Genomic DNA, 27931 nt, shown 5'->3' on the forward strand with positions numbered 1-27931 from the left:
TGTATTTACACTCGTCCCGGACTGCGCCCCGAGGTAGGGGCGGGGGCTCCCTTTTCTTCCCCTCCCCCTAGGTCGAGTTTCACGCGCACGTGACTCGCCCTCTGGTCCCCAGATACTCTCCCCCGGCACACGCCCCAGCACCTAATATTTCCACCCTCACCCCCTCACCCCTACCCTCTCCCTTGAGCCCCCCAGACGAATTGGGCAGCGCCCTTTGTATCCTTGGTCAAAACAGAGAACGACTCAGCTGGAGCGGACTGGCCACGATGCAAGGGCGGGCTTGGGTGGGGTTTTGAACTGTGCAGTTGGGAGTAGTGTTTTCCAAGAAGCAGAATGACACGGGTTTCCTTGGGGTTAGTCAGCTGGAGGTCTGCATCTGGACTTTGAAAGTGACTGGCCTGAGTTACCTTAGGCAAGCTGCTTAACCTCTCTGCGCCTCGGTTTCCTCCTCTGTAAGTTCAGGTAACTACCTAATGAAGGAGGCGGGAGGTGAAGGATGGAATTGGGGATTGCGGTGCAGCGCAAATGCTGAGCACGGGACTCGGTAACACAGTAAGTGTTCATTGTTATTGCTATGGCTGTTGTTGTTGTTGTTGTTGTTGTTGTTATTTCTGAAGACCTGGTGATAGGATGCTTCCAGACACTTCCTGACTCCTCCCCGAGCCTCAGTTTTCTTCTCTGTAAAATAGGAGGTGTGCGTTAATGAGATGAGGCAAAGGCCAGTCAATACGGATGTGAGCTTAACACAGTGTTAAGAGTGAGCGGCGATACCCAGAAAGCTCTGTGGCAATGTCAGCAACGGCCCAGGAAGACCTCAGACACGAGGGGATCCCTGAACAGTTAAGCCACCAAGCCAAGAGAGGAACTCGCATTTGCTGAGTGGTACCAAATGCTGGGCCCTTGCCAAACAAGAACTATGAAATCCTCCAAACACCATGAGCTTATCTTAACCTCATAGCTTTTCGCAGGGGGAGGAGGCTAGCAGCTGGCACCTGGAACGTGGGGAGTGGAGGCAGGATGCAAAGTCAGATCTTTTAAGTGTGGCCCTTTCCAGTCCTCCAGGCCAGGAGGACGAGCAAGAGCAAAGGCTTAGCAGCGAGAAAAGCACAAGGAGCTCTCTCTGGCAGGAGCACGGTGTCAGGCCCTGCTGGTTTCACCTCTTAAAATTCATGACTGGCTCCCAGAAGTTCCAGATCAAGGTCAAACACCTTCGCTTAACACAAGGTGCCCTAGAAGAAGGGTTCTGACCCCAAACAGTCATGGATCCCCTTGAGACTACAATATACGGTGTTATGAGTCCGCTCCCTGGGAAAACGCATGTGTGACCATGAGCACACACACACACACACGTCTCCACATTCCAGTGTCAGGGTTCTGTGGGCCCCTCCATGGGATGGGCTTTAGGGGTCCATGGGCCTATATGGCTTTAATGCTTGCCCTTCTTCATCCCCAACACATTTCCACATTTTCCGCTTGTGGACTGTCAGCTCCGTGAGGGCGAGGGCCTGGTCTGCTGTGTTCCCTGCTGGATCCCCGGCACCTAGAACGGCCGCTAGCACCCAAGAGGTCCTCAGCAAGCACCTGTGGAATGACGTGTGAAGCCAGCTGGTTTCATACCTCCTTGCCTTTGCACCTGCTCTTCCTTTCTGTGGGCACGACAGATGGCCCTTTTCGTTTCTCATGTACTCCTCCTTCACAACTCACCTCAAGTTTTACCCTTTTCTGGAAGCTGTCTGGTCTCCTAAGCTGGGTTAGGGGCCCTGCCCACGTACTCCCCAAAACACTAATCTGATCTCCATGGAAGCTCTCACAGTGACCCTGACTCATTGGTTTAGTTGTCTGCCTCCTCCCCGTGAGCTATGAATCTCTTGGGGGCCACAGCCACGGGGTAGGTGCAGGCCTGCCACCTATCCCGGCACCTGGCATGTAATGAGCCCCTGGTAAACATTTGCTGAATAAATCAAAGGGAGTGGGTGGGACATGAAGTTCATGAAAAAGTAAGCTAGGGTCAGTCTGGAATGACCTCTACGAGGCCGAGCATTTCCAGCGTTGTGAGATGGCCGACAGGAGCTCCTGAATTGTGTTTGATTGTTTTCTTCGTTTTTTTTTTTTTCCTCTTCCTTTCTTTCCTTTTCTTTTCAAGGATGGTGATAGATGTGCTTGAGTTTGCTTAATGAGTGTGCTTAATGAATGGAGAAGGCTATATTGGAAAGGAGAGAGAACTTATGACAGTTTAAAGACCTTAAAGCCACTGTAATAGTTCAGATGGAAAAAAAAGGGGGGGGGAAGCGACCTAAGATACACTTCTGCATCAGACTTGATAGGATTTCTCAGCCCCCTCCCTGGCCCCAAAATTAATCCCTTCCTAGACTGTCTTCCTGACACCACCCGAATCACATGGGATCTCCTGCTGGCTGCGGCCTGCTTCACAGCTGGGCCCACAGCAGTATTCGCTCCGGAGTCACGCCGCTGGGTCCCGATCCTGGCCCTGCAGCTGACGAGCTGTGCGATTCTGCCCAAGGCCTGCGCTCCCGAGCCTCGCTCTTCCAGCCCACGGAGTGCTGGAAGTAATAGCATCCAGTGTAAGAACTTCTTTCTTCTAGCTAATAAATAGTTATTATAAGCTTTTGCATGAAGAATGGAAATAAAATGGTGCAGCTGCTTTGGAAAAACAGGCTGGCAGTTCCTCACAGTTAGCATAGAGTTACCACGTGACCCAGCAACTCCGCTTTTAGGAATACACCCCAGAACACTGAGAACAGCCGTAGACACAGAAATTTGGACACAAGCGTTCAGAGCGGTATTATTCACAATAGCCAAAGCGTCCAAGCAACCCAATTGCCCATCAGTTGGTGGATAAACGAAATGTGTGTGTACTGCTCTCCAATGTAATCATATTTGGTCATAGCAAGTCATGCTGCTCCCACATGGAAGAACCTTGTAAACATTGCTCGGTGAAAGAAGCCAGACACAGAGGGCCGCACAATGTATGACTGTACTTACATGAAATGCCCAGAATAGGCAGACCCACTGAGCAGAAGTGGATTCCTGGTTACCAGGACCAGTGAGGGAAAAATGGGAAGTGATGGCGAATGGGAATGAAGTTTCTTCCCGGGGCAATGAAAATGTTGTGTAATTAGACAGGGGTCATGGTTGTACAACTTTGTGAATATATTAAAATCCACTGAATTTTACACTTTAGTTACTTTTAAGATTACATTAAAAAATATTTTTTTCTTAATTTTTAAAAACCAAAGAAAAGGGGGCGCTGGGCTGGCTCTGATGGTGGGAGCGTGAGACTCTTGATCTGGGTGTTGTGAGTTCGAGCTCCAGGTTCGGTGTAGAGATTACATTAAAAAATAAATAAACATAGGGGCACCTGGGTGGCTCAGTCGTTAAGCGTCTGCCTTCGGCGCAGGTCATGATCCCAGCGTCCTAGGATCGAGCCCTGCATCAGGCTCCCTGCTCTGCTGGGAGCCTGCTTCTTCCTCTCCCACTCCCCCGCTTGTGTTCCCTCTCTCGCCGGCTGTCTGTCAAATAAATAAATATTAAATAAATATATATATCTATATAACTATATCTATCTATCTTTAAAATGTTTAATTTTGGGTGCCTGGATGGCTTAGTTGGTTAGGCATCTGCCTTTGGCTCAGGTCATGATCCCAGGGTCCTGGGATCGAGTCCCGAGTCAGTCTCCATGCTGGGTGGGGAGTCTGCTTCTCCCTCTGCCCCTCCCTGCTGCTTGTGCGCTTTCTCTCGCTGTCTCTCTCTCACACTCTGGCTCTCAAATAAATAAACGAAATCTTTAAAAAAATATTTCATTTTATGTGAATTTATATCTCAATTTAAAAAACCACACACCTTTGCATGTGTCCGGCGCTAGGGATTCGATGGTGAGTAGGATGCAGACCTGGCCCTGAGAGAATGCAAAGTCCAATGGGACAGAAGTATAGAGGAATCGAATAATTACACAGGTGTAATTGCATCTAAAGGAGGTGCTCAGGAAGAGAGACATAGGGTGCTATGTGAACATATCAGGGGCTTGATCTAGACCAGAGGTCAGCATGCTTGTGCTCTGATCTGAAGATAGCTTCCCATGTCCGAATCAGTAGGATTTATCAGCCCCCCAAGAGGAAGACACAATGCATGCAGAGGTCCTACAGCAGGAGGATGCCAGGGACATTCAGTCTGCTGAATGAGGGCCAGAATGGCTGAGGCACACAGAACGAGGGGACCGTGGTGTGAGGATGCAGCTGGAAACATCCAACTATGTTGGACCTTCTAAAATAATAAGTGGGGGCACCTGGCTGGCTTAGTCGGTGGAGCGTGCAACTCTTGATCTCGGGGTTGTAAGTCTGAGCCGCATGTAGGGTGTAGAGATTACTTAAAAATAAAATCTTTAGGGGCGCCTGGGTGGCTCAGTCGTTAAGCATCTGCCTTTGGCTCGGGTCATGATCTCAGGGTCCTGGGATCGAGCCCCGCATCGGGCTCCTTGCTCAGCGGGGGGCCTGCTTCTCCCTCTCCCACTCCCCCTGCTTGTGTTCCCTCTCTTGCTGCCTCTCTCTGTCAAATAAATAAATAAAATCTTTAAAAAATAAATAAATAAAAATAAATCTTTTAAAAAATCTTTTTAAAATAAGAAGTGCCCAATAATGACTACAAATGACCTTCCTCTTCCCTAACCCGTTCCTTCTCCAGTGTGGCCTGTGTCAGTAAAAGTACCACCCACCGCCTAGTCGTTTAAGCCACAAAACTGGAGTTAGCCGACTTGCTCCCTGCCCCACCTCCCATATCCAACCTAGAGAGCCTGTGGACCCTATCCTTAAAGACCTCTCGTTTTCATCCACTGCCGTGCGGAAGCCCAGGTCATCAGCAACTGCGCCTCCACTCCAGCAACCCTTTCAGCCTGGCTTTTTTAAAGATTTTATTTTAAAGTCATCTCTACACCCAACATAGGGCTTGCGCTCCCAACCCCAGGTCAAGAGTCCCATGCTCCACCCACTGAGCAAGCCAGCCGCCCCTCTCAACCTGGCCCTTCTGATTCTGCCTGTGCACATGACCCCATGGTCCAGTCAGAATGATCTTCTGGAAACAGAATGGTCAGACCGCTCCCCTGACAAGATACCCATGACCCTTGGGCAAATATACAAACTCCTGACAATGCCCCCGAGTCTGTCTAGGCCCACCTGCAGCCCCAGCCTCTCTTCTCTATGCTTTCACCATGGTGACCTCTTCATGCCCATTAACACCCCATGTTCTCCCATCTCAAGTTTCTCCTGGGCCTGGAACATTCCCCTGGCTTGGCCTATCTAACTAATCCTTCAGATTATGGCTTAATGGTCACTTCCTGGGGGAAGGCTCCTTGCCTGATTCCAGCAATAAATCCCCTTGCTATGTGATCTGTATATCTGAGTTGCCTTTCGATGAAACTCATGAAGCTGTGTCTGTTTTGGGGGCGCCTGGGTGGCTCAGTCAGTTGAGCATCTGCCTTCAGCTCCAGACATGATCCGGGGTCCTGGGATCGAGCCCCACACTGGGCTCCCACTCGGCGGGAAGTCTGCTTCTCCCTCTCCCTCTGCTACCCCCCTGCTTGTGCTCACTCACTTGCACATTCTCTCTCTCAAATGAATAAATAAAATCTTCCAAAAAAAAGATGTGTCTGTTCTGTCGGATGGACTGTGTGCACCAGAGGGCGGGAACCCGTGCCCGCCTTCCTCACCTCTACCCTCCTACCACTTCACACAGAACCCCCACCACCTACCTGCCCCCTGCTGGCCAATTCCACTCATCCTTCAACTCTCACTTACCTATCAAGTTCTGGGGGACATCCTTTTCTGAGCACCCAGCCTTGGGGGCACATTCTTCTATATAGCCCACAGCGCCAGAACATCTCCTATGGCGCTGAACACAACTGCAAAGGCAACTGGGTTTAGTAGGTCTTCACATTCCGTTTTTTATCGTTTCTCTTCACCCCAGCACTTAAAACAATGCTCATCACAACACTTCCCTCAGGTCAGCCCACATTTTTATGATAATCCCTAAAATCGTATGCAAAATTCTATGTGCATGTACATTTTTCTAAAGAAACATCCACGGCTTTTGTTGCAGTTTCATGGGGGTCTAAGAACTGGAAACAGTTACGAACCTTCCCCCAGGAGCTGAAGATGCACTCTCCTTCAAAACAGCACTGCCAAACCAGACTTCTACTACTATGCAGAACTGTCCCCACTAGCATACATGTTCCAAGAGGGCAGGGACCTTTCCGTTTTGTTCAGTGATGTGTCTCAAATGCCTGCAACGGTGCCTGGCCCATGCTGGGTCTAGGAGGAGAAAGGCCACAGTCTCAGACAATTGTAATAGTTGTGAACACTGTACATGTGTTGGTTAGCGATGGCTACATAACAAATTATCCCAAAACGTCATGGCTTCAAACATTCATTATCTTGGTTTCTCTAGGTCAGGAGTCAGGGTGCAGCTTAGAGGGGTCCTCTGCTTCCGAGGTGGCTTGCAAAGCTGTGAAGTGTCAGCCGGGGCTGCGGGCGTCTGGAGAAGCAGCTGCTTCCGAGCTCATTCGCATGGTTGTCGGCTGGATTGAGTTCCTCACCGGCTGGAGGCTGCCCTCAGTTCCTTCCACACAGACCTCTTCACAGGGCAGCTCACAAGACGTAAGCTTGCTTCCTCATGGTAAGCAAGAGGAGAGAGAGAACGAACAAAACGACCATTCCAATCTCTTGTACCTTAACCTCGGAAACGGCATCCTGTCGCCTCTGCTGCGGTGTGTGTTAGCAGCAAGTCTGTGGGTCCAGTGCACGCTCAGGGGAAGCGGACTGTACCAGGAACAACTGGCTGCAGGCAGGGCCACTGGGGGCCATCGAGAGCTTGCCTATTCCTGGACAGCGACATGTTTTCTCATGTAGCGTCCGGCTCACCTGCAAGCCCAGAGCAGGCACAGACCGAATGCCTATGGTCAAGCCGCTGCCAAGCAGGAATGGAGGCTCACTGGTTAGATATTCCAAACTTTCAAAGAATGTCAAATCCAGATTTTTGAGAGACATTTCCTGATTTTGAAACTGATAATCTAGGTAAAATACACGAGGATGAGCAGTTTTGGACTCCGCTCTATGGCACAAAGAGCCTAACCCATCCTACCATCCTTTGTGTGTTCCATCTCTCCTGTACCCCCTCCCGCTCCCTACAATAGTCACGAGGGCCGGGACCGAGCAAACTCATTTTGGATCCTTCCTGTAGCTCTTTGCATGTAGCAGCCTGTAATAAATATTGTTGAATGAAATATGAAATTGCTGACCTGTACCTCTTGGGGGAGCATCCCCCCACACACCCACCCCCCCAATTCTAGAGGAGTGGTTAAAAGTGGGCTCCGCTGTCTGAATAAGCTGGAACCCTGGCTCTGTCCCTTGCTTGTTGTGTGACCTACAGCAAGTAACTTTACAGAGTTCGGCTTCTTCATCTGCAAAGTGAGAATAACCATACCCGCTTGGGAGACGTTACAAGGATTAACTGAAATAATACACTTCTTAGCACACCACTGCAACTGAATAGCTATTCTTACTGGCTCCCTGGCACCTTTCCCCTTAATCCGTTACCTACCATCATCTTCCGCTACCCCCCCCCCCCCCCAGCTGGCAGCCAGAGCGAGCCTTGGAAGCGCAGATCTGTCTCTTTCACTGCCGGGGTTTACATCCTCCAACAGTTTGCCGCTGCCCTCAGTAGGAGAAAATCCAAACTCTTTAACACAGCTTCTCTTTTGGAGCTCTGCCTGCCCAGCCCCCAAGTCTCATCTCTCACCACCACCTCCCTTCACACTCAGCACTCCAGGCACACTGAAGCTGTTTCTTGAACACTCCACGCTTTCTGCCACTTCAAAGCCTTTGCAAGTACTATTCCCTCCAGCTGGAACCTCTTCTCTCCGCTCCTACCACCCCTTCTAGATGTTCCCGCTATGCACTATCAGAATTTTTGATGTCCCTTGGCTAAACCCGAGGGTAGGCACAATATCTATCTTTCTCACCACTCCCCTCTCCCTAGCCCGACGCTGACACGATGCTGGCACGGAGGAGGCAAATAATAGGCACTTGCGGAATTGCCCTCTGCAGCGCCGATCCTGTGAGCGGACAGCGCCACCTGTTGACCCAAGCTTGCACTTCAGTACCTACAAAGGAGCCTTCAGTTTTTGCCGGCCAAGGTCACCCGACATGGCTTTGAAGTTTTCCAAGGGTCTATCCCATGTCTTCTCACACCAAACTCAGCAATAACAAACAAACAAACAAACAAACAAACAAACAAACAAACAAACAAACAAGCTAACATTATCGAGCACTTGATCTGACAGCAGTAGGCACTTTCCTAAGTGTTATAAGTATTAACACTTTTCATTCTCACACCACTCACTCAAGGAGGTAGGTACCGCTACCACCATGTTATGGGTGGGGTAACTGAGGCACACGACACCGGTAAATGCCTTACCCATGATCACACGGCTAGAAAATTCCACCCCAGGCAGTCTGGCTTGGGCCTGCAAATTATTTTATTTTATTTTATTTTAATTTTATTTTTACAGAGGGAGAGAGAGGTGGAGGGAGGGGCAGAGGGAGGGGGAATCTTAAGCAGACTCCTAGCACCCCCCCTCACCCCCCCCCCCCCGGCACAGAGCCCAAGACAGGGCTTGACCTCACAACCTGAGATTATGAACCCGAGCCAAAACCAAGAGTCAGATGCTCAACCGAGCCACCCCAGAGCCTCTGGGCCTGCACATGTAAGCCCCAAACTCACTGCCTCTAGCGCTCCCTTTACTCCATGCCCAGTGACCTGGTGAGGTTCCATTTCCAATACCCACCTTTCTCTACTATGAAGGCACTGCTGCCACAGTGGCATTGACATCAACCAAAATCCCACCTGGAGGGAGTGAGCCACACATTCCGAAAGGCGCATAGCTCCCCACGACACTCAGGAATTCGAGGCAGTGGTCTCCTCAGGGAGACAGCAAGAGCAGCAGTCAGCCCCCACTCTTCTCGTGAGACCTCAGACAAGCAACCACCGCTCTGGGCCTCCACTGCCTAATTGGGCCCCTTAGCCCAGCTGAGTGGATTAGATCAGATTTTTTCCCCCATCGAGGTATTTCCTCTGCATGCATTACATCCCTAGAAAAAGAACCCCAGGATCTTCCCTCCCGTGTGCTTTCCTCTTGCTTCTTCCTGGTCCATGATGCCAGCTGAGGTTGTCAACACAATGAAACCAAACTGGCAGGATGGGAGATTATTCCGCCATTTTTCTAGATCTTTCAGCTGTACATCAAATCTAGGGATGATCACTCCACACTTGTTTAACCTGCCCGCGAGGTTCACCACAGGTTTCCCGGCTCTGTGATCATCAGTGATCTCAGATTCACCAAGGTAACCATGTTTCATCATCACAGAAACCGGACGATGACTCTAGAGCATGGCCTAATAAGAACCTGGCGTTTGCCTCCCCTTTCAGCATTAATGCTCGTGCAAACATCTGCCAGGACATTCATGTGCAGCATTACGGTGGCCCGGAAAGATGGCGGAAAGAGCTAGATCGGATATTGCACGAAGAGTGAGGAGTGCGGTTCCTGACTGAGAATAACAGTGAATGGCAGTGGTTTTCACTCAGTCCCCTCCTGGATCACTCACATCACACACGAAGCTGGCCCCTTCACGTTTTGATACTGCCACTCAGAACCCAGGGGCTGGCTACTTCCTTCTCAGATCCCATCTCCTGTTCACTCGCTCCTCTAAATATTCTCTTATATCTGGAAAAATGCCCGCCTGACTCCACTTAAATTTTAGGTTGTTATTTAAACACATGTATACAGCTCACATTTACTGAGCACTTCCTATGCCCCAGTCATCACTCTAAATGCTGGACACACATTAAACCATATAATCCTTGCCACGGCCCCAGGATTATCCCCCCTTTACAGATGAGGAAGCTAAAGCACAGGGAAGTGATATGCTCAGGGTCATACAGCAAGAGGCTGACCTGGGGTACAACCCAGAACACCACGCCAGTCTGTGCTTTTAAACACCACGCGAGACTCCCTCTGCTGGCAGACACTGTGGCTGCTGCCTCTACTCCCAAGTGCCAGGCACACTGCTTTCCGTGTAGTAGGTGTCCACAAACCTGTTTTAATATATATATACACACACATACACGTACATACACAGTCACATCGCAGTGTGACAAATACCCCTTCTTCAACCAGGAGAGTAGCCCTACCATACTCCGGCCTCCTGGAGGCTCTCCCGAGGGAGCCAAGGCTCGGCAGTCTTCACAGATGACACCCAGTGGGGGCACTTTTATTAGACAAGTGGGAAGGGGCAGGGCGCACCTTGGCGTGTATACTGTCTGGGGCCTCACACAGGCCCAGAGCTCTGCTGTACCCTCTTCATCAGCTCTTCATCCTGCATAGACAACTCTGTCAACTTCTTGCCCATCCGCTCATGGATGTCCAGATACTTGGAGACACAGCGGTCCAGGCACACAGACTCGCCCTTGGACAGTTCTGCTTCCTTGTAGTGGGGAGGCACGCACTTCCGATGGCAGGCACTCGTCATTCTGGGGGGGGGGGAGGGCAAGGTCAGGTCAGTGGCATACCGGGAACTCTCCATCATTCCTGCCCTGCTATGCTGATCTCATCTCCCAGGAAGGCAGTGTAAATCCTCAGTCTGCATCTCAACCATCTTAGAAGGTCCTTGAGAGCGCTCACCTGATCTGAGCCCACGTTCATTTAAATAGGAACCATTAGTTGAGCACTGGCTATGTTCCAGGCATCATGCTAAGTGCTTGACATGGTTTGCCACGCAGTCCTTACAATAACCCTATGAGGTAGGCACAATCATTATCCCCATTTTACAGATATGGAAATTAAGGCATGGAGAGCCTCAGGATCATGTAAAGCTGGGATATGAACCCACAGAGTCTGATCTCACAGCCTGCATTTTAACATTATTTAAAATATTTGGAAGTATTCGTATATATAGCCTCCAAGATAAACCATCAAGAGAAAATACCAGGTGGCTTAAGCCAATAAAAACAGCAAACCTGTGTGGACTACTTACTGTGTAGCAGCCTTGATACTAAGAGCTTGTCATACGTTTCTACATTTAACATCTATAATGTCTCTACAAGGTAGGTACCACTATTATCTCCGTTTCGTTTATTTTTAAAAAGATTTATTGTTTATTTATTTAAGAGAGAGAAAGCACATGCACAGGCATGAGTGTGCGGGCGAACAGGGAAGAGGCAGAGGGAGAATCTCAAGCAGGCTCCCTGCTGAGCGCAGAGCCCAATGTGGGAATCCATCCCTCGACCCTGAGATCACAATCTGCACTGAAATCAAGAGTCAGATGCTCAACCGACTGAGCCACCCAAGCGCCCCCTACCTCCATTTTATAGATGGGAAATCCACCAAAAAGTCCAAGTAACTTGCCTGAGGCCATACTAGTGGTGATTGGTGCAGTTACAGTTTGTTCCCAAATCTGTCAAACGGTTGTGGGCACTAGTTTGGAGTCGGACTCGGGTACTGGTCCTGACATTGCTACCGACCAACTGTGTGCCCTGAGAAAGTTATTTAACCTCTAGAAGCCTCAATGTCTTCACCTTAGAATGGGACAACTAAAACTGACCCAGTGGATCATTTTGAAGATTAAAAAAGATGAAGGCATGTAAACTGCTCAGCATGTGCCTGAGGTGGAGGACGAGTTTAAGAAATGTTAACTACTAAGTGGGCCATGTGCTGTTTATCACAAAAGGCAACACTCAACTGTTCCTGGAACCCAACCAGAGCTTGGACTGGGGCTTCTCTTCCTGCTCAGCCACTCGGTTGCCAACTGCATCCCAATCTAGAAGTCCACCTCGTTCTAGTGACCCCATACCGCGTCTGCATTAGCCCTCAACCATGAGGAGTGTAGGTGGGGCTGGTACCCTCCAAAAGGCACCCTGAGAAAGGGTGACCTATGATCGTTCTCAAAGACAAGGGAGCGCATTGTCGGCCCTTACCTGTTGTACATATCAGCCATCATCTCCACCTCCAGCTCCGCAGCCAGCTGCTGGGCCCTGAGTGGATCCATCTCAAACCTGCACCGAGGGGGAAATCTCCTTCTGGCCTCCTAGTCCTAGGAGCAGACATCGCCGTCAGCTTTCACCCCTCCCGTTCCGTTTCCCATCCCACGGGGTTAGAGGATGCGGAGGAATCATTGGACATCGGGCTGGCAAGGGCCACTGACCTCAGTGAGCTCAACCACCCCATCTCACAGATGTGGAAACTGAGGACCAGAAAGGGAACACTGCCCAGCCCAAGGTCACATAGCACGTCAACGAAGAGGCTGAAAATCGAGACCTGACGCCCCAGTCCCTAGCGGTCACCTCCACCCAGGGGAAGATCTTGAGACCGAAAAGGAACACTAAACCGCGGGCCTGAACTTCCAGGGCCCTAGGAATTCGAAAACACGCGGATCTAAGGTGACAGGTCCCGGTCCAGGGGTTGAACCTCTGAAATGGCGGCGCCATCATCAGGGTCACCTTGAGGCGAGAGGTCACTTACCACGGCCTGCGGCCAGTCACAATGCCCGCAGTGTCCCCAACTTCAGGCAAACACTGGAGACTCACCGTGGGACCAGGTAGGCTAGGGCGGAAGCACGTGGGTCACTTCCGGGAAGGAAGTCCCGCCTCTTCTTTGATCAGATTCGCTTCCGGAATGAAGTACCAGCGAGGCGGCGCTGGGAAATCGGCTACCATAGAGAGGGAGCTGCCGGCCGTGGCAGAAGGCGAAGGCGCCTTGCAAATGCTAGAGAGGACGCCAAAATACCATAGAGGCTTGGGCGGAGTGCAGAGCGCCTGCAGCCTGGCTGTCAAGTCGGTTGGGTTATCGCGGAGAGGTCGGAGTTTACCTGTTTTGTAGGAAGGGACCAGAGGGCCGAGCTCGGTGAACCTCGCCCCCACCCCCGGAGAGTTGAGGCCCCAGCACAAACCCACGCGCGGAGAAGGAAGGACTCCCCCAAAGAGCGGTTTTGTTTGTGCTGCAAATTAAGGTCACGTGGGACGCTTTAAACTATCCCAGTGCCCATACCTCACTTCATACCAATTAAATCAGAACCTCTGGGAGTAGGACCCAGGCATCAGTAAACGTTTCATTCCCTAAGTGATTTCTTTGTGCAGCCAAGTTTGAGAGTCAGTGCTCCAATGGACTGTGGGAACACAGCGGCCTGTAGGTCCTAAGCTTTCGCTGGGGTTGCAGAGAAGCGAGGCAAGGCTCCTGCTCACAGAAAAACGGAGGCATGTATACAGTCTGTTTTATGCAACTTCTGCTTCCCTAATTGCCCAAGGAAGTCAAGATTTTAAACACTGGCCCTCATTTCTGCTCTAAGGACTCATCTTTCTCAAGCCCTGTGCCCCCATACTTTACAATAAAGGTAGGGTGCCCGGGTGGCTTACTTAGTCCGTTAGGCGTGGGACTGTTGGTTTCCGCTCAGGTCGTGATCTCAAGGTGGTGAGATAGAGCCCTGCCTTGGCTCCCGGCTCAGTGCAGAATCCCCTTGAGATTCTGTCCTTCTTCCTCCCCCTTTGCCACTCCCTGAGTGTGCACTTGAGCTCTCTCTCTCTCTCCCAAATAAAGAAATAAAATCTTTTTTAAGAATTAAGGTATAACAGGGGACCCCGACTGGCTCAGTCAGTAGAGCACACAACACTTGACCTGCCCCCCCCACCTCCTCCTGAATTTGAGCCCCACCTTAGTTGTAGAGGTTACTTAAAAACTTTTTCTCGATAAAATTAAGGTATAACATTTTAACTAAAGTACCTGAAACTTAAGCTTAATTCTTTTAAACTCAAACTTAATTTTTAAATATATACATTCATTCTCATAACCACCACTCAGATCAAAATACAATGTATTTCCAACACCCTCAAAAGTTATCTTATGTTCCTTCGCAGTCAATACCCCCTCTCCCAAAGTTAACCACTATTCTGACTTCTATGGCCATCAGTTAGTTTTGCCTACTCTTGAACTTTGTTCATGTAAAAGGAGTTGTACATTATTTGCTGGTTTGTGCCTGACTTCTTTACCTCAATTGTAGTGTCCGTAAGATATCATCCACACTGTTGTGTGTATCTGTCATTCATTCTTTTTTATTGCCATCTAGTGTTTGTATGAATAAGCCACAATTCATTTATCTATTCACCTGTTGATAGACTTTTGGGTTGTTTCCAGTTTGGGGCTATTATGACAATGCCGCTGTGAGTATTACTATACATATGTTTTAGGGGACACATGTTGTTGTACTGGTTTTAGCTTGGTTTAAAAAAAAAAGATTTTATTTATTTATTTGACAGAGAAAGAGAGAGTACAAGCAGGGGGAGTGGCAGAAAGAGGGAGTAGCAGGCTCCCCTCTGAGCAAGGAGACTGAAGCAGGGCTCGATGCCAGGACCCTGGGATCATGACCTGAGCTGAAGGCAGACGCTTAACTGACTGAGCCAGCCAGGCGCCCCTGGTTTTTGCTTTTGATAAGATGGTCAACACATGGAATATTAAGAAATTGCATGGGAAAAGGAGATGGGTTCTTACAAGAGTAATCGGCTTCCTTGATGGAATTTTTATTAGGTATTACAAAAGGTTACACACTGTATGGTTCCGTTTAAATAATATTCTCAAGATGACAAAATTATAGAGACAAAGAGATTCATGGTTGCCCAGGGTTAAAGTTGGGGGTGGAGGTATGTCTAGAAAGGGGTAGAACAAGGGAGATCTTTGCGGTGATGGGTTGGTTATGCATCCTGATTGCGGAGGAGTTATATGACTCTAAACATGTGATAAGATGTCATAGAACTATACACACCATTGTTCCAGTGTCAATTTCCTGGCTCTGATATTGCATATAGTTATGTAACATTGACTTTTAGTATTCTCCCTGTACTACTTATGCAACTTCCTGTAAACCTACAATTATTTCAAAATAAAAAGTTAAAACAATCATTACAAAACAGAAAAACAAGAAATGTACTTAAAGCACCTAGCCCATGGCAGATGCTCAGTGAAAAGTAGTCATTGTTCTCATTTCTTTTAATTTTTTGACTGTTATTAGAGCAAATGTAAAACATACAGAAAAGTGGAGAGCACAGTATATTGAATTTAACAGTTGTTAACATTTAGCCATATTTTTAAAATCTGTCTTGACCTCTCACAGATAAAGTCCTTTTCCACAGTGCCATTTTCATATTCTCAAAATTATAGTAATTGCTTGATGTAATCTTATGCACATATTCAATTTCCTCCAATTTCTCAAAAATGGCCCCTTTTGGACGCCTGGATGGCTCGTTCGGTTAAGCGTCTGCCTTCGGCTCAGGTCATGATCTCAGGGTCCTGGGATCCAGCCCCACGGCAGATTCCCTGCTCAGCAGGGAGTCTGCTTCTCCCTCTCTCTTTCCCTCTGCCCCCCCCCCCGACTTGTGCGCACTCATGCTCTCTCTCAAATAAATAAATAAAATCTTTTTTAAAAAAATAGCCCCTTTCGGGTGGCACCTGGCTGGCTCAGTTGGAGGAGTGTGCAACTCTTGATCTTGGCATTGAGTTCAAGCCTCATGTTGGGTATAGAGATTACTTCAAAATAAAATATTTTTTTAAAAATGGCCCCCTTTTATGTGGCAAGAACACTTCACATGAGATCTACCCTCTGAACAAATTTTTAAGTGCACAGTGCAGTTTTGTAAAGTGTGCACAATGTTGTATAACAGACCTTGGGGACTTATTCATCTTGAACACCTGAGACTTTATACCCATTGAACAACGTCGCACTTTCCCCCTCCCCCCAGTGCCCGGGTAATCACTGTTCTTACTGATGGTGATGTCGTGGCTATTAGCTACTATGAGACTGTCTTTTCCTTCCTATACTTATACAGTTGGGGATTTGAGAACACAAGTAGGAATCTCCAGTTGTTCCTGTTAAGTTTCTTCTTGTAAAAACCAAACCAAAACAAAACAAAACCAGTTTACACAGCCCAGCCTTCCAAGATCTCTTTGGAATCCAGATACGTCATCTAAAGTTGCTGACCTCTGTCAGCACCACCCCGAGGCTCTGGCCTCTCCCTCTACCGTGCTCCACCCCTTCCCAGCCTCCCAGGCTCCCGAAGGGAGTTGTGTATTTGCTACTCACCATGGATCGGTATTGTCCTCTTGGATGGGAACTCAACCACAAAGGAGGGGATTCAGGATGGTCCCCCGGAGTCTGTTATGGGCTCTGACCACTCATGAGAGGCGTAGAGAATACAAAGTCTAGATGGACTCCCTGGAGAAGAACAGGAGAAGAGAAGGCAAGAATGTCAGTGGCTTGAATGCAAGGGTCATTCTAGTGGCTTGGAGACAAAGCTGGCACAGTCTTGGTCACTGTTATCCACAATTACCATTCCGTACCACGTCTCCTCACCTTCAGTGTTGCCCATCCGATCCAAGCCACCACCATCTTGCACCTGGCTTACTGCAGTAATGTCCTGACTGGTTTCCCCACCTCAGTTCAATGCTCCCCCCTCAGTCTATTCTCAAAACGGCAACCAGAGTCATCTTGTCAAAAACTAAAGTTAGATCATGTCCCTTTACAACCTGAAAGGCTCCACTGGCTTCCAATCCCAGAGCAAAAGCCAGCGTCTGACAGGGGCCTCACAGGATTTCCCCCGCCATGACCTTCTATTAACTTATTTATTTATTCAGTATGTATGTATGTATGGAGCACCTCCTGTGAACCCCGCAATTAGGTAGGCCCTGGGAGATAAAGTCTCTGCTTTCGAGGAGCTTAGAGGCCAGTAAGAGTCAGATAATAAGTAAATGAACAAGCTCACTTTGAATTCCAATAAATACTATGAAGAAAATAAACCAGGACAAAATGATGGAGAGGGACTGAAGCCATGGAGTCCTCTCTGAGGGAACAGAATTTGAGCTGAGAGCAGAATGAGAAGGAAACAGTCTTGCAAAGAGCAGAAGCAAAAAGCTGACAGCCTTGAGTGTGGAAAGGAATCGATTTATTTCAGGAACAGGAAGGAGGCCAGTGTGACTGAGGTGGAAAGAACTGGGGGAGGTGGTTTTGGAGAGCCCCAGGCTCCCTAAGCGATAGGGGTGTCCCCTGCACACATTCTCCCAAAGTAGTACCTCTCTGAGATCACAGGACACAAAGGGAAGACACGGATTTGTTTTCCTGAGCAAAATCTCAATTCAGGGGCGCCTGGCAGGCTCAGCCGGCAAAGCCTGTGACTCTTGATCTCAGGGTTGTGAGTTCAAGCCCCATGTTGGGCATAAAGATGACTTAAAAATAAAATCTTAAAAAAAAATCTCAATTCAGTATGAAGAGCTCAGAGTGTCCCATGTACCAGTCACTTCAGCTTAAAACAGAATTCAGTCTTGTATTTTCTAGACCCTAAGCCCAGTGCTCCATTGGCTTGGGCCCTGGCTCCTCACCTGTTCGCCCCTCCCCTTCCACATCTCTCTGTGCTGTGTGAGCCCCGAGACACCCCCCTGTGGGCAGCTGTCCCGTTCACCCCCTCTGCCGCCCACCCTTCAGCAGCTGTTTCTGTCTGAGGAGGAGTAAAGGACTATTTAAAGGAACATGGGGTGAGGGGAGCAAAGGGAGCAGAGGAGGCCTAGCCTGGGCTCTGGATGGGCAGGCGAGGCCAGAGGGCTGGTGACCATCCTCCACATGGGCCTACAGATGGTCTTCGGGGTCACCAGAGCCAGGCGAGTACATTGGGAAGAAAGGTGGCCGCAGGATGGATACCGCCGGGGTCAGGGCAGGAAAGACAGGCTGTGATTGAAAGGTGCCACCTGTCAGATCTTCACGGGAAATCTGAGCCTCCTGGGCCAAGGGAAAGTGTTGTACCAACAGGGCGGTAAACAATGCTCTTCTTCAGCTGAAGGCTCTTGAAGTGGGGGTGGGGTGGGTAGAAGGGGGGAGGAAGGGGGAGGCAGGCAGACGGAAGAGCTGGGGGCTAGAGGCCGCTGGCTGAGGCTAAAGGCAGCCCAGGAGTGAGGCCGCTCAGCTGGAGGAAGGAGACAGCTCCAAGCCCCCAGGCAGAAGCCCCACAGGTAGGAGAAGCTCCGGGCCCCTTTTGAAGTGCCCCCCTCCAGCTGCCAACCCCTCTCCCACCTTCCAAGGGCTGGAACCTCCACGCAGAGTCCCAGAGTTGGCGAAATCTCGGCTCTTTGCTAATCCTCTCCACCTCTCTGTCAACTCTCTTTGGATGCTACAGGTCGGGGAGCTAGCTCTAGGGTGTTGGGCCACTTGAGATCACCCACAGAGTAGCCTGCAGGTGGCCATCCCCCGGGAGGACCTGACGGGGGCAGAGAGGGCCTTGGGAGTCTGGTCTGGTCGGGGTGGGAGGCAGACTCTCTAAGCAGTTGAGAGTGTCTTCTCCAAGGGAGGGTCACTGGCTGGGATGGGGGACAGACAGCGATGGCCTCAGGACCACCAGCAGACAGACTGGGGGTCAGGGAGGTGTTCACAGAACCATCAAGTGTCGTCTACAGTATTTGGGGCTTGGAACTCGAGCTCCTGGGTTCTTTTTCTCCCAGCCGGCCGAGAGAAACGGAGAGAGAAGGGGAGCTGTCTGCAGTGCTGCTTTGGATACAAAACAGGGTGCCTGTAGGCTTCCTGGGGAGGAAAGAGAAGGCGAGATGGAGAGGAAGGGATGGAGGGAGGAGAGGGCTTGCCGTGCATGTGGAAGAGAGAGAGCTGCACTCCTCAGCCACACCCGGCTGCCCTCGCCCACCAGTGGGGTGCCCCTCACTCTGGGCTCGAGCCTCTGGAGGGACGCTGGCTGCAGAGCTGGCGGGAGCAGCACCTTTGGCACAAGCACCAGACCGCTTGTCAGGAGACCCGGGTTCTAGGTATGGTTGGGCCCTTTAACCATTGGGGTGGGTCCTGTGACTTTACTCAAGGGGCTCCCAATTCCTAATCTGCAAAACGGGACCAGTAACACCTATTCCAAAGGGCTAGAGCAAGGAATGAGTGAGGTCCCGCAGGGTCCCGCAGGGTGAGCTGGAAACCTGCTAGAGAATCGTTAGTGTTGGGGTGGGTGCTGCTACCCCGGCTTCTCACATTCTGGGGTTCTTCACTCCTTATCTATTTATGACAAGCCTGGGGGTGTGGAAAGCTGAGGTGATGAACACACAGGACGGCCGAGGTGTGTGTGTGTGTGCGTGTGTGTGCGTGTGTGTGCACCTGCCCCTTCCTTCCCTCCCGCCCCCACCCCCCGCAGTGTGTAACAGGTAGATGAAAGGAAAGATGGCCACAGCGCTCTGCTAAGTCGTAGCCAAGCACCACAGCCCTCTGAGGTATAAAAGGGGCTTGTTGTCATCTTACTGGCGTTCAGTCCTCCTTGCCTTGTCTACCAACGAAATGCCCTCGTGGCTGGGTCAGGGCCAACATTAATGGGCAGAGGCCAACCTACAGCCATACGGGCTGCTGTGTGCTGAGGGCTCCCTTCAGGGCGCCTGGCTGGCTCAGCCGGTAAAGCATGCGACTCTTGATCTCAGGGTTGTGAGTTCAAGCCCCACGTTGGGTGTGGAGCCTAGTTAAAATTAATAATAATATGATAATAACAATAATAATACAAGAAAGTCTTGAGTGCTCCCTTCATGCCAGGCACACCTCAAAACACTTTCTATGCATTGGCTTCCTTAACTGTCCAGCACCCCACAGGGTGATTTTTATCTCTACACATCACAACACGGGGAGGGCAGGTAGCTTGCTCAAGATCACACAATTAGTAAACAGTGGGAAGACTCCAGACTTGATGATTTTCACCCCTGTTCCACACCACCTTCCAAAGCGAGCACGGAGTTTGGGGTTGTGTGGGTCATTTAGGCCAGCGTCTGCCATACTTGCCTCTGGGAGACAGGGCATCGCTCAAGATGGCGGTAGGCGCGTCTCAGGAAAAGCAAAGCAAAAAGAAAAGAAAGCAAGAAAAAGTAAATCCACGGTCAAATAGGTTTGGGGAACAGTGAGTTAAATAAAGCTAAGCAAAGTTAAGGTTTCTTTACTATGGAGTGTCTAAAACCCCGTTCTGTGCTAATGAAATTGTGTATCTCTAAAAGGGTAAAGAGGAGGCTGTTTCTGGAACAGCCTCCGCCAGAGAATACATTTCCCTGACCCCAGCTCCTATTAATGTCTTAGAAGACCCCAGTTTTCCACAGAACAGTTTGGAAAATCTGATCTAGACCAATCCTGTCATTGTCAGTAGAAACTGAGGATTCGAGAAGCAAAGGGTCTGCTCCGGTCTCAGAGTGAGCGAGTAAGAGATGGGGTCAGTCTGGCTCCGTGGCCTCCTGGCTCCCCGCTGATGTGCATTCCATCTCCGTCTGGTTGGCTCCCAGCTAATACACGGCTGGAACTGCTGAACCATGAAGGGGCTCTGGCGGGAGGAGCGGAGTGGGCGGACAGTGTGAGCATCTTTGCAAATCCCAGCCTGCTTCCTCGGAAACCGTGGGGGCACCGAATCCAGGAACCCCGAGGACTCTGGACTGGGGGCAGTAAGACCCGAGCCGGTGGCAGGAATCCGAGCCCTGTCACCAGTCCACCTATCTTCCTGCCTCTGTCCCAGCTGCCCAGGTGCCCTGGGTACTGTCACCCAGAATGATGGCACGGCAGAGGGCAGGAGGTATTTTTAGCCAGTGACAGGAGTACCTCCTTCTCTTACTGCCTGAGTCATGCCCTGAACACTACTTGAGGATTGATTTCTTTGTAAACAGACACCCAAGAAGGGCAGGGGGATGCAGCTGGCCCTGTCCCCCGCCCCCCGCCCACCTGTCTTTGTAGACCCTACAGTATATACAGTACTGGAATAGGAAAGCTCAGGTCAAGGTATTACACCCTCCCCTCCTCCCCGCCCCATCCCTGGCAGTAAGAGGGTCAGATTTCTCTGGCAGAGGTGAGGGAGAGTACGTTTCTATTCTTCACCAAAATAAACGTGGTCCAGGCCCACCTTTTCTGAGAACCACTGGCTGAGCTGGGACAGAGCCGTGGCAGCTGGCGGAGCTGGCAGAGCCCCAGAGACCAGCTGGCCCAGGCTTTCCCAAATTTCAAGCATTTTCACGCCACCCCCGGGATTTAAGCACATCTGTACCACCTGTGTCCTGCTTTCCCGAATGCTTTCCTTTGAATTAACTTATTTTTAAATTCAACAAATATATTTTTAAAAGAAAGTTTATATCACTATTGGAAATGGAAACTCAATATCACCGGCCAGAAATAGAAAGTAACCGTAAAAAGAAATACAACGGAAACAAGGCAGCACTATTAGACTCTATCTAGATACTTCTCCCTGCTTTGGGCTCCGAGCCAAGTTAGCTACTACATGCATTAAAAGGGGAGAAGTGTTCCCGATGCCAGGACCCCATTTTCACCATTTCATTGCCTTAATCAGAAAGAGGCAAGATCCTTGAAAAGGCATTATGTGATCTGATGTTCTTTAAAGCCCAAGCCACAGCCTGCGGGGGGCTGTTAGGTGAACACCATCCCAGGCCAAGTCCATGTGGCCCAACACCTCACCTGTGGGGAAGCCGTGCTGGACCCCTTCATTTTACCACAGGGAACGCGGATGCTCCCGTCACATGTCCAAGCGGTGGCACCATGGGGGACCCAGGACTGAGCAGCAGGCCTCCAGACTCCCAGGCCAGTGGTCTCTGAGGGCGGGGTCTTCACCTGGCGCAGGAATGGGGCGTGACCAGGGCTGCTTGCCTCCACTTTCCAGAAATGGAGCAGAAGGAAGAGAAGCCCTCTGCGGATGGGACCACGGTCTCCCCAGCCCCGGAGGCCCCCGTGATGCAGGGAGGTGGAGACCCCGCAGAGGAGGCCAAAGGCACAACCGAGACGAGTGTCAAAGAGGGGCCTCCAGCTGGAGCCGGAAAGCAGGAAAGGGCACCAGCCGAGGACTGCACTTCTCCTGAACTTCCGGGGGAAGCCAATGGATTGGATGAGGTCAAGGTGGAGTCCAAAGCGGAGGCTGAACTTCACAAGGAGGATGGTGGGAAGGAAGAGACCCAACCTGCCCCCAAGGAGGCTGAGGAAGCACAGGGGACCACGCTGGCCTCTGAGAAGCAGCAAGCTGACGAGAAGGAGGCCAAGCCCCAATCTAGGCAGGAAGCCTGTGTGAATGACGAGGCCAAGGCTGAGCCCAAGCAGGCTGCCGGGGAGCAGGAGGCCAAGACCGGAGCCAGGGAGGCTGACGGGAAGGAGGAGGCCACAACGGCCTCTCAGGAGAAGAGCAGCAAGACAGAGGAGCCCGCGGCTGAAGGCCAGGAGAAAGCCGGTGCCCCAGAGGCCAGGTCAGACTCTCAGACGAAGGCCGCCGTGGAAGGGGAGGCTGGCGCTGAACCTCGGGAGGCTGACGGGAAGGAGGAGGCGGTGAGTGAGGCAAAGGAGAGGAGGGAGGAGGCCCCCCAGTGTTCTGAAGTCCTCTGCACCCCAGAAAGTAAGCCCAACCCCCCCGCCGGCTTTATTCCTTTGGGAAAGTCTAGTCTTCCCAAAGACATCAAGAGCCTGGGGTGGGGGGTGCAGCGCGGTGGCCCCAGGCTGCCTTCTGGATCTTTCTGAAGCCCTCACAAAGCCTCGGGCAGGTGCCTGTGGAACCATGAGCCCACACAGATCATGTCTGTTCCAGGAGCCAGGTAGTCCCAAGGAAGAGCAGGACCAGGGTGTGGAGGCAGAGTCGGAGGAAGGAGCAGGGGTGATTCCCAGCTCCCCTGAGGAATGGCTCGAGAGCCCCACGGAGGAGGGCAGTGGCCTCAGCCCAGGTGAGTGAGCCCAATGGCCCGTGGGGCGCTGTGGTTGCTACCCTGAGGGGGTGTGCAGATAGCATGTCAAGATAGCTCCAGCTCCCCCCCCCTTTCCCTCCTTCCAGATGGGCTGGGTCCAGACACGGAAGCTTCCGGAGAGACCAGTCCTTCCGCCAGGTAATGTCAAATTCTGGGGCCCCCGTTCCAACGCCCTCTACCACGCACTCCCTTCAAAGTCTACCATCGCCTGGGCCTGGGTCTCCCTGGCCCTTGATCTAGAGATAGTCCAGGATTCCTGGCTTTCAGCCCCCAATCCCAGGGCAGAGCCCAGAAAACCAGAGGAGCCAGAGGCTGGGAGCAAAGGGACCATTTCCCCCTCCACCGCTAAAGCCTCCTCCTTGGCGTCCTCAGTAGATCTTCATGGGGCTCCTCGTCTCGTCCCTGAGCACGTTTCCGTGGCATGAGCACTGCCCACAGAGCGTGAGCAGAAAGGCTGAGTTCAGGCAATGACTCTGCCACGTACCAACCGTGTGACCTTGGCCATGTCACTGTTCTCTTCTGTGAAGCAGGTGCCGTAATCGTACCTCATAGGATTAGTGTGAGGCTTCCATGGCATAAAAGGTAAAAAGGACATGGGGCGCCTGGCTGGCTCAGTCGGTAGAGCATGCAACTTTTGGTCTCAGGGTCGTGAGTTTGAGCCCCATGCTGGGCATAGGGATTACTTTTAAAAGAACAGCGGAGAGCACTGAGCACCGTGCCTGATACCCAACGGGTGCTGGATACAGCAAGAACCTTCTTGAATTGTCCAGCTTGACTCATTGGAAGAATCATCCTTTGTCTTGACCTGAGATTCACCTCCGTGCCAGTTTCTCAGGGAAAGGTAACGGGTGCGTGTTCACACGGGCCGTCATGTGGCAGGCTTGGCTGGATGCTCTCCACTTCCCTTCTTTCTTCAGCCTTAGAGCCCCCTTGGCAGGTAGCTCTTCTTGTCCCCAGTTTCCAGATGAGGAGGCTGAGGCTCAGAGAAGTGACATGACACTCCCAAGATCACACAGCAAATAAGAGGCAAAGCCAGGATTCAAACTCAGGTCAGACCTCAGACTTGTCTTAGCTCTGCACACATATCTCACCAGACCACACGCTCCCCAAAGTGAGACAGCCTCATTATTCTGCCTCGATCCCCTCCCAGTGCTGGGCACAGAGGAGAGGTGTGCCGGGAGTGGGGGCCACAACTTGGTAAGCCTCATTTGACTGCAGGGAGCTCCCACCCTAGCCGGGCTCCCTGCCCACTCCTTGTGTCCTGGAGGGGCTGATCCCAGCCCCTCTCACACTGCTCTGAACCTTCTCCATAGTGAGTCTTCACCCAGTGACGTGCCCCAGAGTCCTACAGAGCCCCCTCCCTCCCAAGAGAAGAAGAAAGAGAAGCCACCAGAGCGCAGGGTGTCAGCCCCTGCCCGGCCGCGGGGGCCCCGAGCACAGAACCGCAAAGCCATCGTGGACAAGTTTGGCGGGTAGGGTGCAGGCTGGGCTTGCCCCAGGAAACACGGGCCGGTCGGCGGGGCGGGGGCCCTGAGAGCATGGGAACAGTCCAGGCCCGGGTGGGAAGACTGCTATCTGGGGCGTCCTATGAGCTCACTCCTCCCTGGCCGGGCCTTCTCCATGCCTCCCCTCGCAGGGCAGCGTCGGGCCCCACGGCCCTGTTCCGAAACACGAAGGCAGCCGGGGCGGCCATTGGCGGTGTCAAGAACATGCTTCTGGAGTGGTGCCGGGCCATGACCAGAAACTACGAGGTGGGCCGGGGCAGCGACCCTCGCCCAGGGCGGCAGGGCCGGGGAGGGGCTGGGTGGCGCAGAGCCCGAGGGGCAAGGCGCAGGCCCTTGGGCCGGACGCTCACCGAGGCCCGCTCGGGGCCCCGCTCGCCCGCAGCACGTGGACATCCAGAACTTCTCCTCGAGCTGGAGCAGCGGCATGGCCTTCTGCGCCCTCATCCACAAGTTCTTCCCCGACGCCTTCGACTACGCCGCGCTGGAGCCCACGCAGCGCCGGCACAACTTCACCCTGGCCTTCTCCACCGCAGAGTAAGCCGCAGCTACTGACCGGGGGCCGGGGGGGGGGGGGGGCTTGGGAGATGCGCCCCGGGGAGCACGGAGAGCGCGGTGGTGGGGGGAGCTCAGGGAGCCGCTCCGGAGCGTGCAGGGGCGCAGGCGCGCTGGATTCACACCTGGAGTAGCGGGCGGCTCAGCCAGCCACAGGGTCACGGCCACGAATCCAACAGACGCTGTTCGAGCCTCAGGAACTGTGTCAGGTCGCAGCCGTGGGCGAACCGGGCAAAATCCCTGCTTGTCGCGGCTTAGAGTCTAAAGGGCGAGATGGGTCATAAGCACACCCCTCCGTGTGAAATGTAACGCGGGGGGCAGGGGGCAGGGGGCACGGGGCGGTGCCCCGAAGAGAACGCAGGCCGTAGCCAAGTGGCAGGCCTGCTGTTTAGACGCGGCTGGTCTGACACGGCCATTTCTTAGCGGTGTGCTCTTGAACAGGCGCCTTTACCTCTCTGAGCCTTCACGTCCTGATCTGTAAAATGGGCGCGACGTTTCCTCGTCCGCACGGCTACTGTGAGAATTAAGTAGGTGATTAGGTGAAGTCTCTAGAGCAGTGCCTCGCCCACAGTAAACGCTCCAAAAATTTTTCTGAGCTGTCGTTCCTATATGATGATGGATGATACCACAGCTTTTACGGTAATTATTCGCCACTTTGGAATCTGGAGGGGGATTTCTTGCTGAGGCTCATACAGCTGGATGCCAGGGGTGGTGGTGGTGGGATGGAGAACGGGGTATTGGAAAAGCAGGAAGAGTGTGAGGAACAGCGAGGCCCGAAGAAGAACCTGAGAGGCAAAGATGCGGCTGCCCGGTGGTGGTGGAAGGGGAGGTGCTCTCCCCACCAAAGCACGAGAGCTGGCCTCAGCTGGAGGCCTCTGTCCCTACCTACTGGGAGGCCTGAATGCACCCTGATGGCCTTAGGGCTCCCAAGGAGCACATGCCAGGAGCACCCCTTCTCTCGAGCCACCCCCCCCCCGAGGCTTCTGAGCCACCTAGTAGAAATCAATTATGCAGAAGATTGAGGTCAACTCTGAGGCCCCAGAGTGGACAGATGAGGGCACTTCCAAAGCCCTGGGACAGGGAGGGAGTCACTGGGGACGTCAGCATTGGGGCTGGAACACGGAGCCCTCTGATCTAGACCAGGCCTGGGGAAGCACGTTCCCCTCTCTGGGCCCGCGTGTCCCCCAGGGGCAAAATGAGAAGATGGATGTGGAGTTGTGATCAATGTCATCACTCAAAAGGGGACCTTTCTAGGTTGGGAGGGGTTCCTGGAGCATGCCAGCTCAGCGCCCAGCACTCTTCCCAAGACGCTCCCCGAGGCACATATATGGATCCCTAGGGCACAAAGGATGGAATCTGAAAACCACCAGGCTTGATATTCCAGAAGATCCCTTCCAGTTTCACATTTTCCTGTGAGGAATGGAATGCATGCCCTGGGGTGGAAAGCCGAGGGGGTCAGGAGTGCCAGGTCCTGCTCTGGTTCAGAAGCACCTTTAATGTTGACGACCAGCCCCGTGAATCGAGGGTGAATAGGTGCCAGGCGTCCTGTAAGAGCTTTCCTTGGGTCATTTCCTTCTGTCCTCTCAGCAGTCTTAGAGCGCGGGTGTGAGTAGTGAGGTCCCTCGATGTCCTAGGTTCATACAGGAGGGCCCTGGCAGAGCCGTGACATGGATGTGACACTGCCAGTCGAGAGCTCTGAGTGCCAGGAACCCAGTGTCCCTGGCCTGCAGGACATAGGTCATTGTCCTCCTGCAGCTGCCTTGCCTCGGTTCCAAGCCAGGCAGAGCCTGGGGCAGGCAAAATGAATAATCAGGTGACAAGGACCAGCCTGCCAGGAGGCATCAGGCAGCAGTGAAAAGGGAGGGCTGTTGGTAGGGATGCATGGGGCCACAGGATGGAGGGGCTGACCTGCTGAATTCGAATCTTGCCCCCCCTTCTTAGCTCTGTGACTCTTGGCAGCTGACTTCCCTTCTCTTTGGGTTTGGTGTGAAGATTGTGCGAAGTAAGGGGGCCCCTGCCCCAGCCATCACCTCCCGCTGCCCCTGTTCTAGAACTCACTGGATTCCCATGGAATCCTGGGATGCAGGGGAACAGCTAGTGCTCGCACCCCCCCCCCCAATCAGCTGTGCTGCCAGAGGAGCCCGGCCCCGCCACTCCTCAGGCCAAGTGGGAATGAAGCGTCTCATGTGTAGGGGGACAGCACCCTGACCCACCCCCAGGAGTGGAGATCACCGCACTGGTTGCAGGGAGCATGTCCCGTTCTTGGAAATCCTCCAGCCTGTGCCCCTCCCCCTGCTCTCAGACCAGTCCGGCTTGGGTCTCAGCCTAGCTGTCTCTGCCCCAAGAGGGGGTTTCTGCTGGGACCCTGGATTCTCCCACTGCCAGCACCCATGGCAGTCTGATAGGCTGGGACTGCCGAGACCCAGCTTCAGGGCAAGGATGCCAGAGGCAAGCCTGGGATTGAGTCCCAGCTGTGTCACTCCCTTTGGCCTTGACATACGTGTGCTTTGGCCAGATCAGACCAAGCTGCATTTGAGTTGGGACTGGCAGGGGCTCACTGACCTCATCTGCACAATGGGTTGGTCGGCCTAGATGACCTCCCGGCTCCAACATACACGATTCTGTGGGTTTCATTCTGGCTGGGCTGTCCCCGCCCCCCGGGGCGGCCACATCCGTCAGCTTTAGCTGGGCTGCTCAGCCATTCCCACCCCCCACCCCTCAGGAAACTGGCCGACTGTGCCCAGCTGCTGGAGGTGGACGACATGGTGCGACTGGCGGTGCCGGACTCCAAGTGCGTCTACACTTACATCCAGGAGCTGTACCGCAGCCTTGTGCAGAAGGGGCTGGTGAAGACCAAGAAGAAATGAGGAGCAGACCGGCCCTGTGGGTGGAGGTGGGCAGAGCTGGGGCTCGAGCCAGGGCAGGTGGCACCAGTCTTAAATGCATTAAAAGTACTTTTATAAAATCCTGTCTGGCCCCTCAGTGCACCCTCCATCCCCCGCCCGGGAACCTCACTCCCTCTGGAATAATAAACCCCGGCTGC

At 52.4% G+C, this 27931-nt stretch overlaps 2 protein-coding genes and 1 pseudogene across 7 annotated transcripts; 1 reads left to right on the forward strand and 2 right to left on the reverse strand.

Moving 5' to 3' along the window:
- Nucleotides 1–9011: 9011 nt before the first annotated feature.
- LOC123785055 (small ribosomal subunit protein uS8 pseudogene) lies at nucleotides 9012–9997 on the reverse strand (annotated as a pseudogene).
- A 308-nt stretch (nucleotides 9998–10305) lies between these two features.
- TIMM10 (translocase of inner mitochondrial membrane 10) lies at nucleotides 10306–16590 on the reverse strand. Of its 5 annotated transcripts, none has more exons than XM_087854871.1 (5): nucleotides 16458–16590; nucleotides 16188–16319; nucleotides 12584–12664; nucleotides 12040–12155; nucleotides 10306–10596 (listed from the first exon to the last, which is right to left on the reverse strand). In XM_087854871.1, the coding sequence occupies exons 4-5, from the start codon at nucleotides 12108–12110 to the stop codon at nucleotides 10395–10397; spliced, it is 273 nt and encodes a 90-aa protein (XP_087710997.1). In that variant the 5' UTR covers nucleotides 12111–12155; nucleotides 12584–12664; nucleotides 16188–16319; nucleotides 16458–16590; the 3' UTR covers nucleotides 10306–10394. The 5 variants fall into 5 exon arrangements, with proteins under 5 accessions (XP_087710997.1, XP_045642656.1, XP_045642654.1 ...); XM_045786700.2 differs by having other exon boundaries at nucleotides 12649–12929; XM_045786698.2 differs by having other exon boundaries at nucleotides 12584–12929.
- A 1142-nt stretch (nucleotides 16591–17732) lies between these two features.
- Nucleotides 17733–27856, forward strand: SMTNL1 (smoothelin like 1). 2 transcript variants are annotated; one of them, XM_087854874.1, is made up of 8 exons: nucleotides 17733–17755; nucleotides 21769–22421; nucleotides 22678–22810; nucleotides 22918–22969; nucleotides 24145–24303; nucleotides 24468–24582; nucleotides 24719–24870; nucleotides 27611–27856. In XM_087854874.1, exons 2-8 carry the CDS (start codon nucleotides 21771–21773, stop codon nucleotides 27753–27755), a joined length of 1407 nt encoding a protein of 468 aa, XP_087711000.1. In that variant the 5' UTR covers nucleotides 17733–17755; nucleotides 21769–21770; the 3' UTR covers nucleotides 27756–27856. The 2 variants fall into 2 exon arrangements, with proteins under 2 accessions (XP_087711000.1, XP_045642658.2); XM_045786702.2 differs by lacking the exon at nucleotides 17733–17755 and adding an exon at nucleotides 17946–18103.
- The last annotated feature ends 75 nt before the right edge of the window (nucleotides 27857–27931 follow it).

The sequence above is a fragment of the Ursus americanus genome, chromosome 24, assembly GCF_024610735.1.
Source record: "Ursus americanus isolate L20-20 chromosome 24, mUrsAme1.1.p, whole genome shotgun sequence".
Classification (NCBI taxonomy): Eukaryota; Metazoa; Chordata; class Mammalia; order Carnivora; family Ursidae; genus Ursus; species Ursus americanus.

What these genes read in the sequence shown, in the direction of transcription:
- TIMM10 (XM_045786699.2), bottom strand. Translation starts at nt 12,110, where the DNA reads ATGGATCCACTCAGGGCCCAGCAGCTGGCTGCGGAGCTGGAGGTGGAG. An exon ending in ATGGCTGATATGTACAACAG is followed by an intron (nt 10,597 to 12,039) that starts GTAAGGGCCGAC and finishes CCCCCCCCCCAG; the next exon opens with AATGACGAGTGCCTGCCATC.
- SMTNL1 (XM_087854874.1), top strand. Translation starts at nt 21,771, where the DNA reads ATGGAGCAGAAGGAAGAGAAGCCCTCTGCGGATGGGACCACGGTCTCC. An exon ending in GGGCAGTGGCCTCAGCCCAG is followed by an intron (nt 22,811 to 22,917) that starts GTGAGTGAGCCC and finishes CCCTCCTTCCAG; the next exon opens with ATGGGCTGGGTCCAGACACG. An exon ending in ATCGTGGACAAGTTTGGCGG is followed by an intron (nt 24,304 to 24,467) that starts GTAGGGTGCAGG and finishes CTCCCCTCGCAG; the next exon opens with GGCAGCGTCGGGCCCCACGG.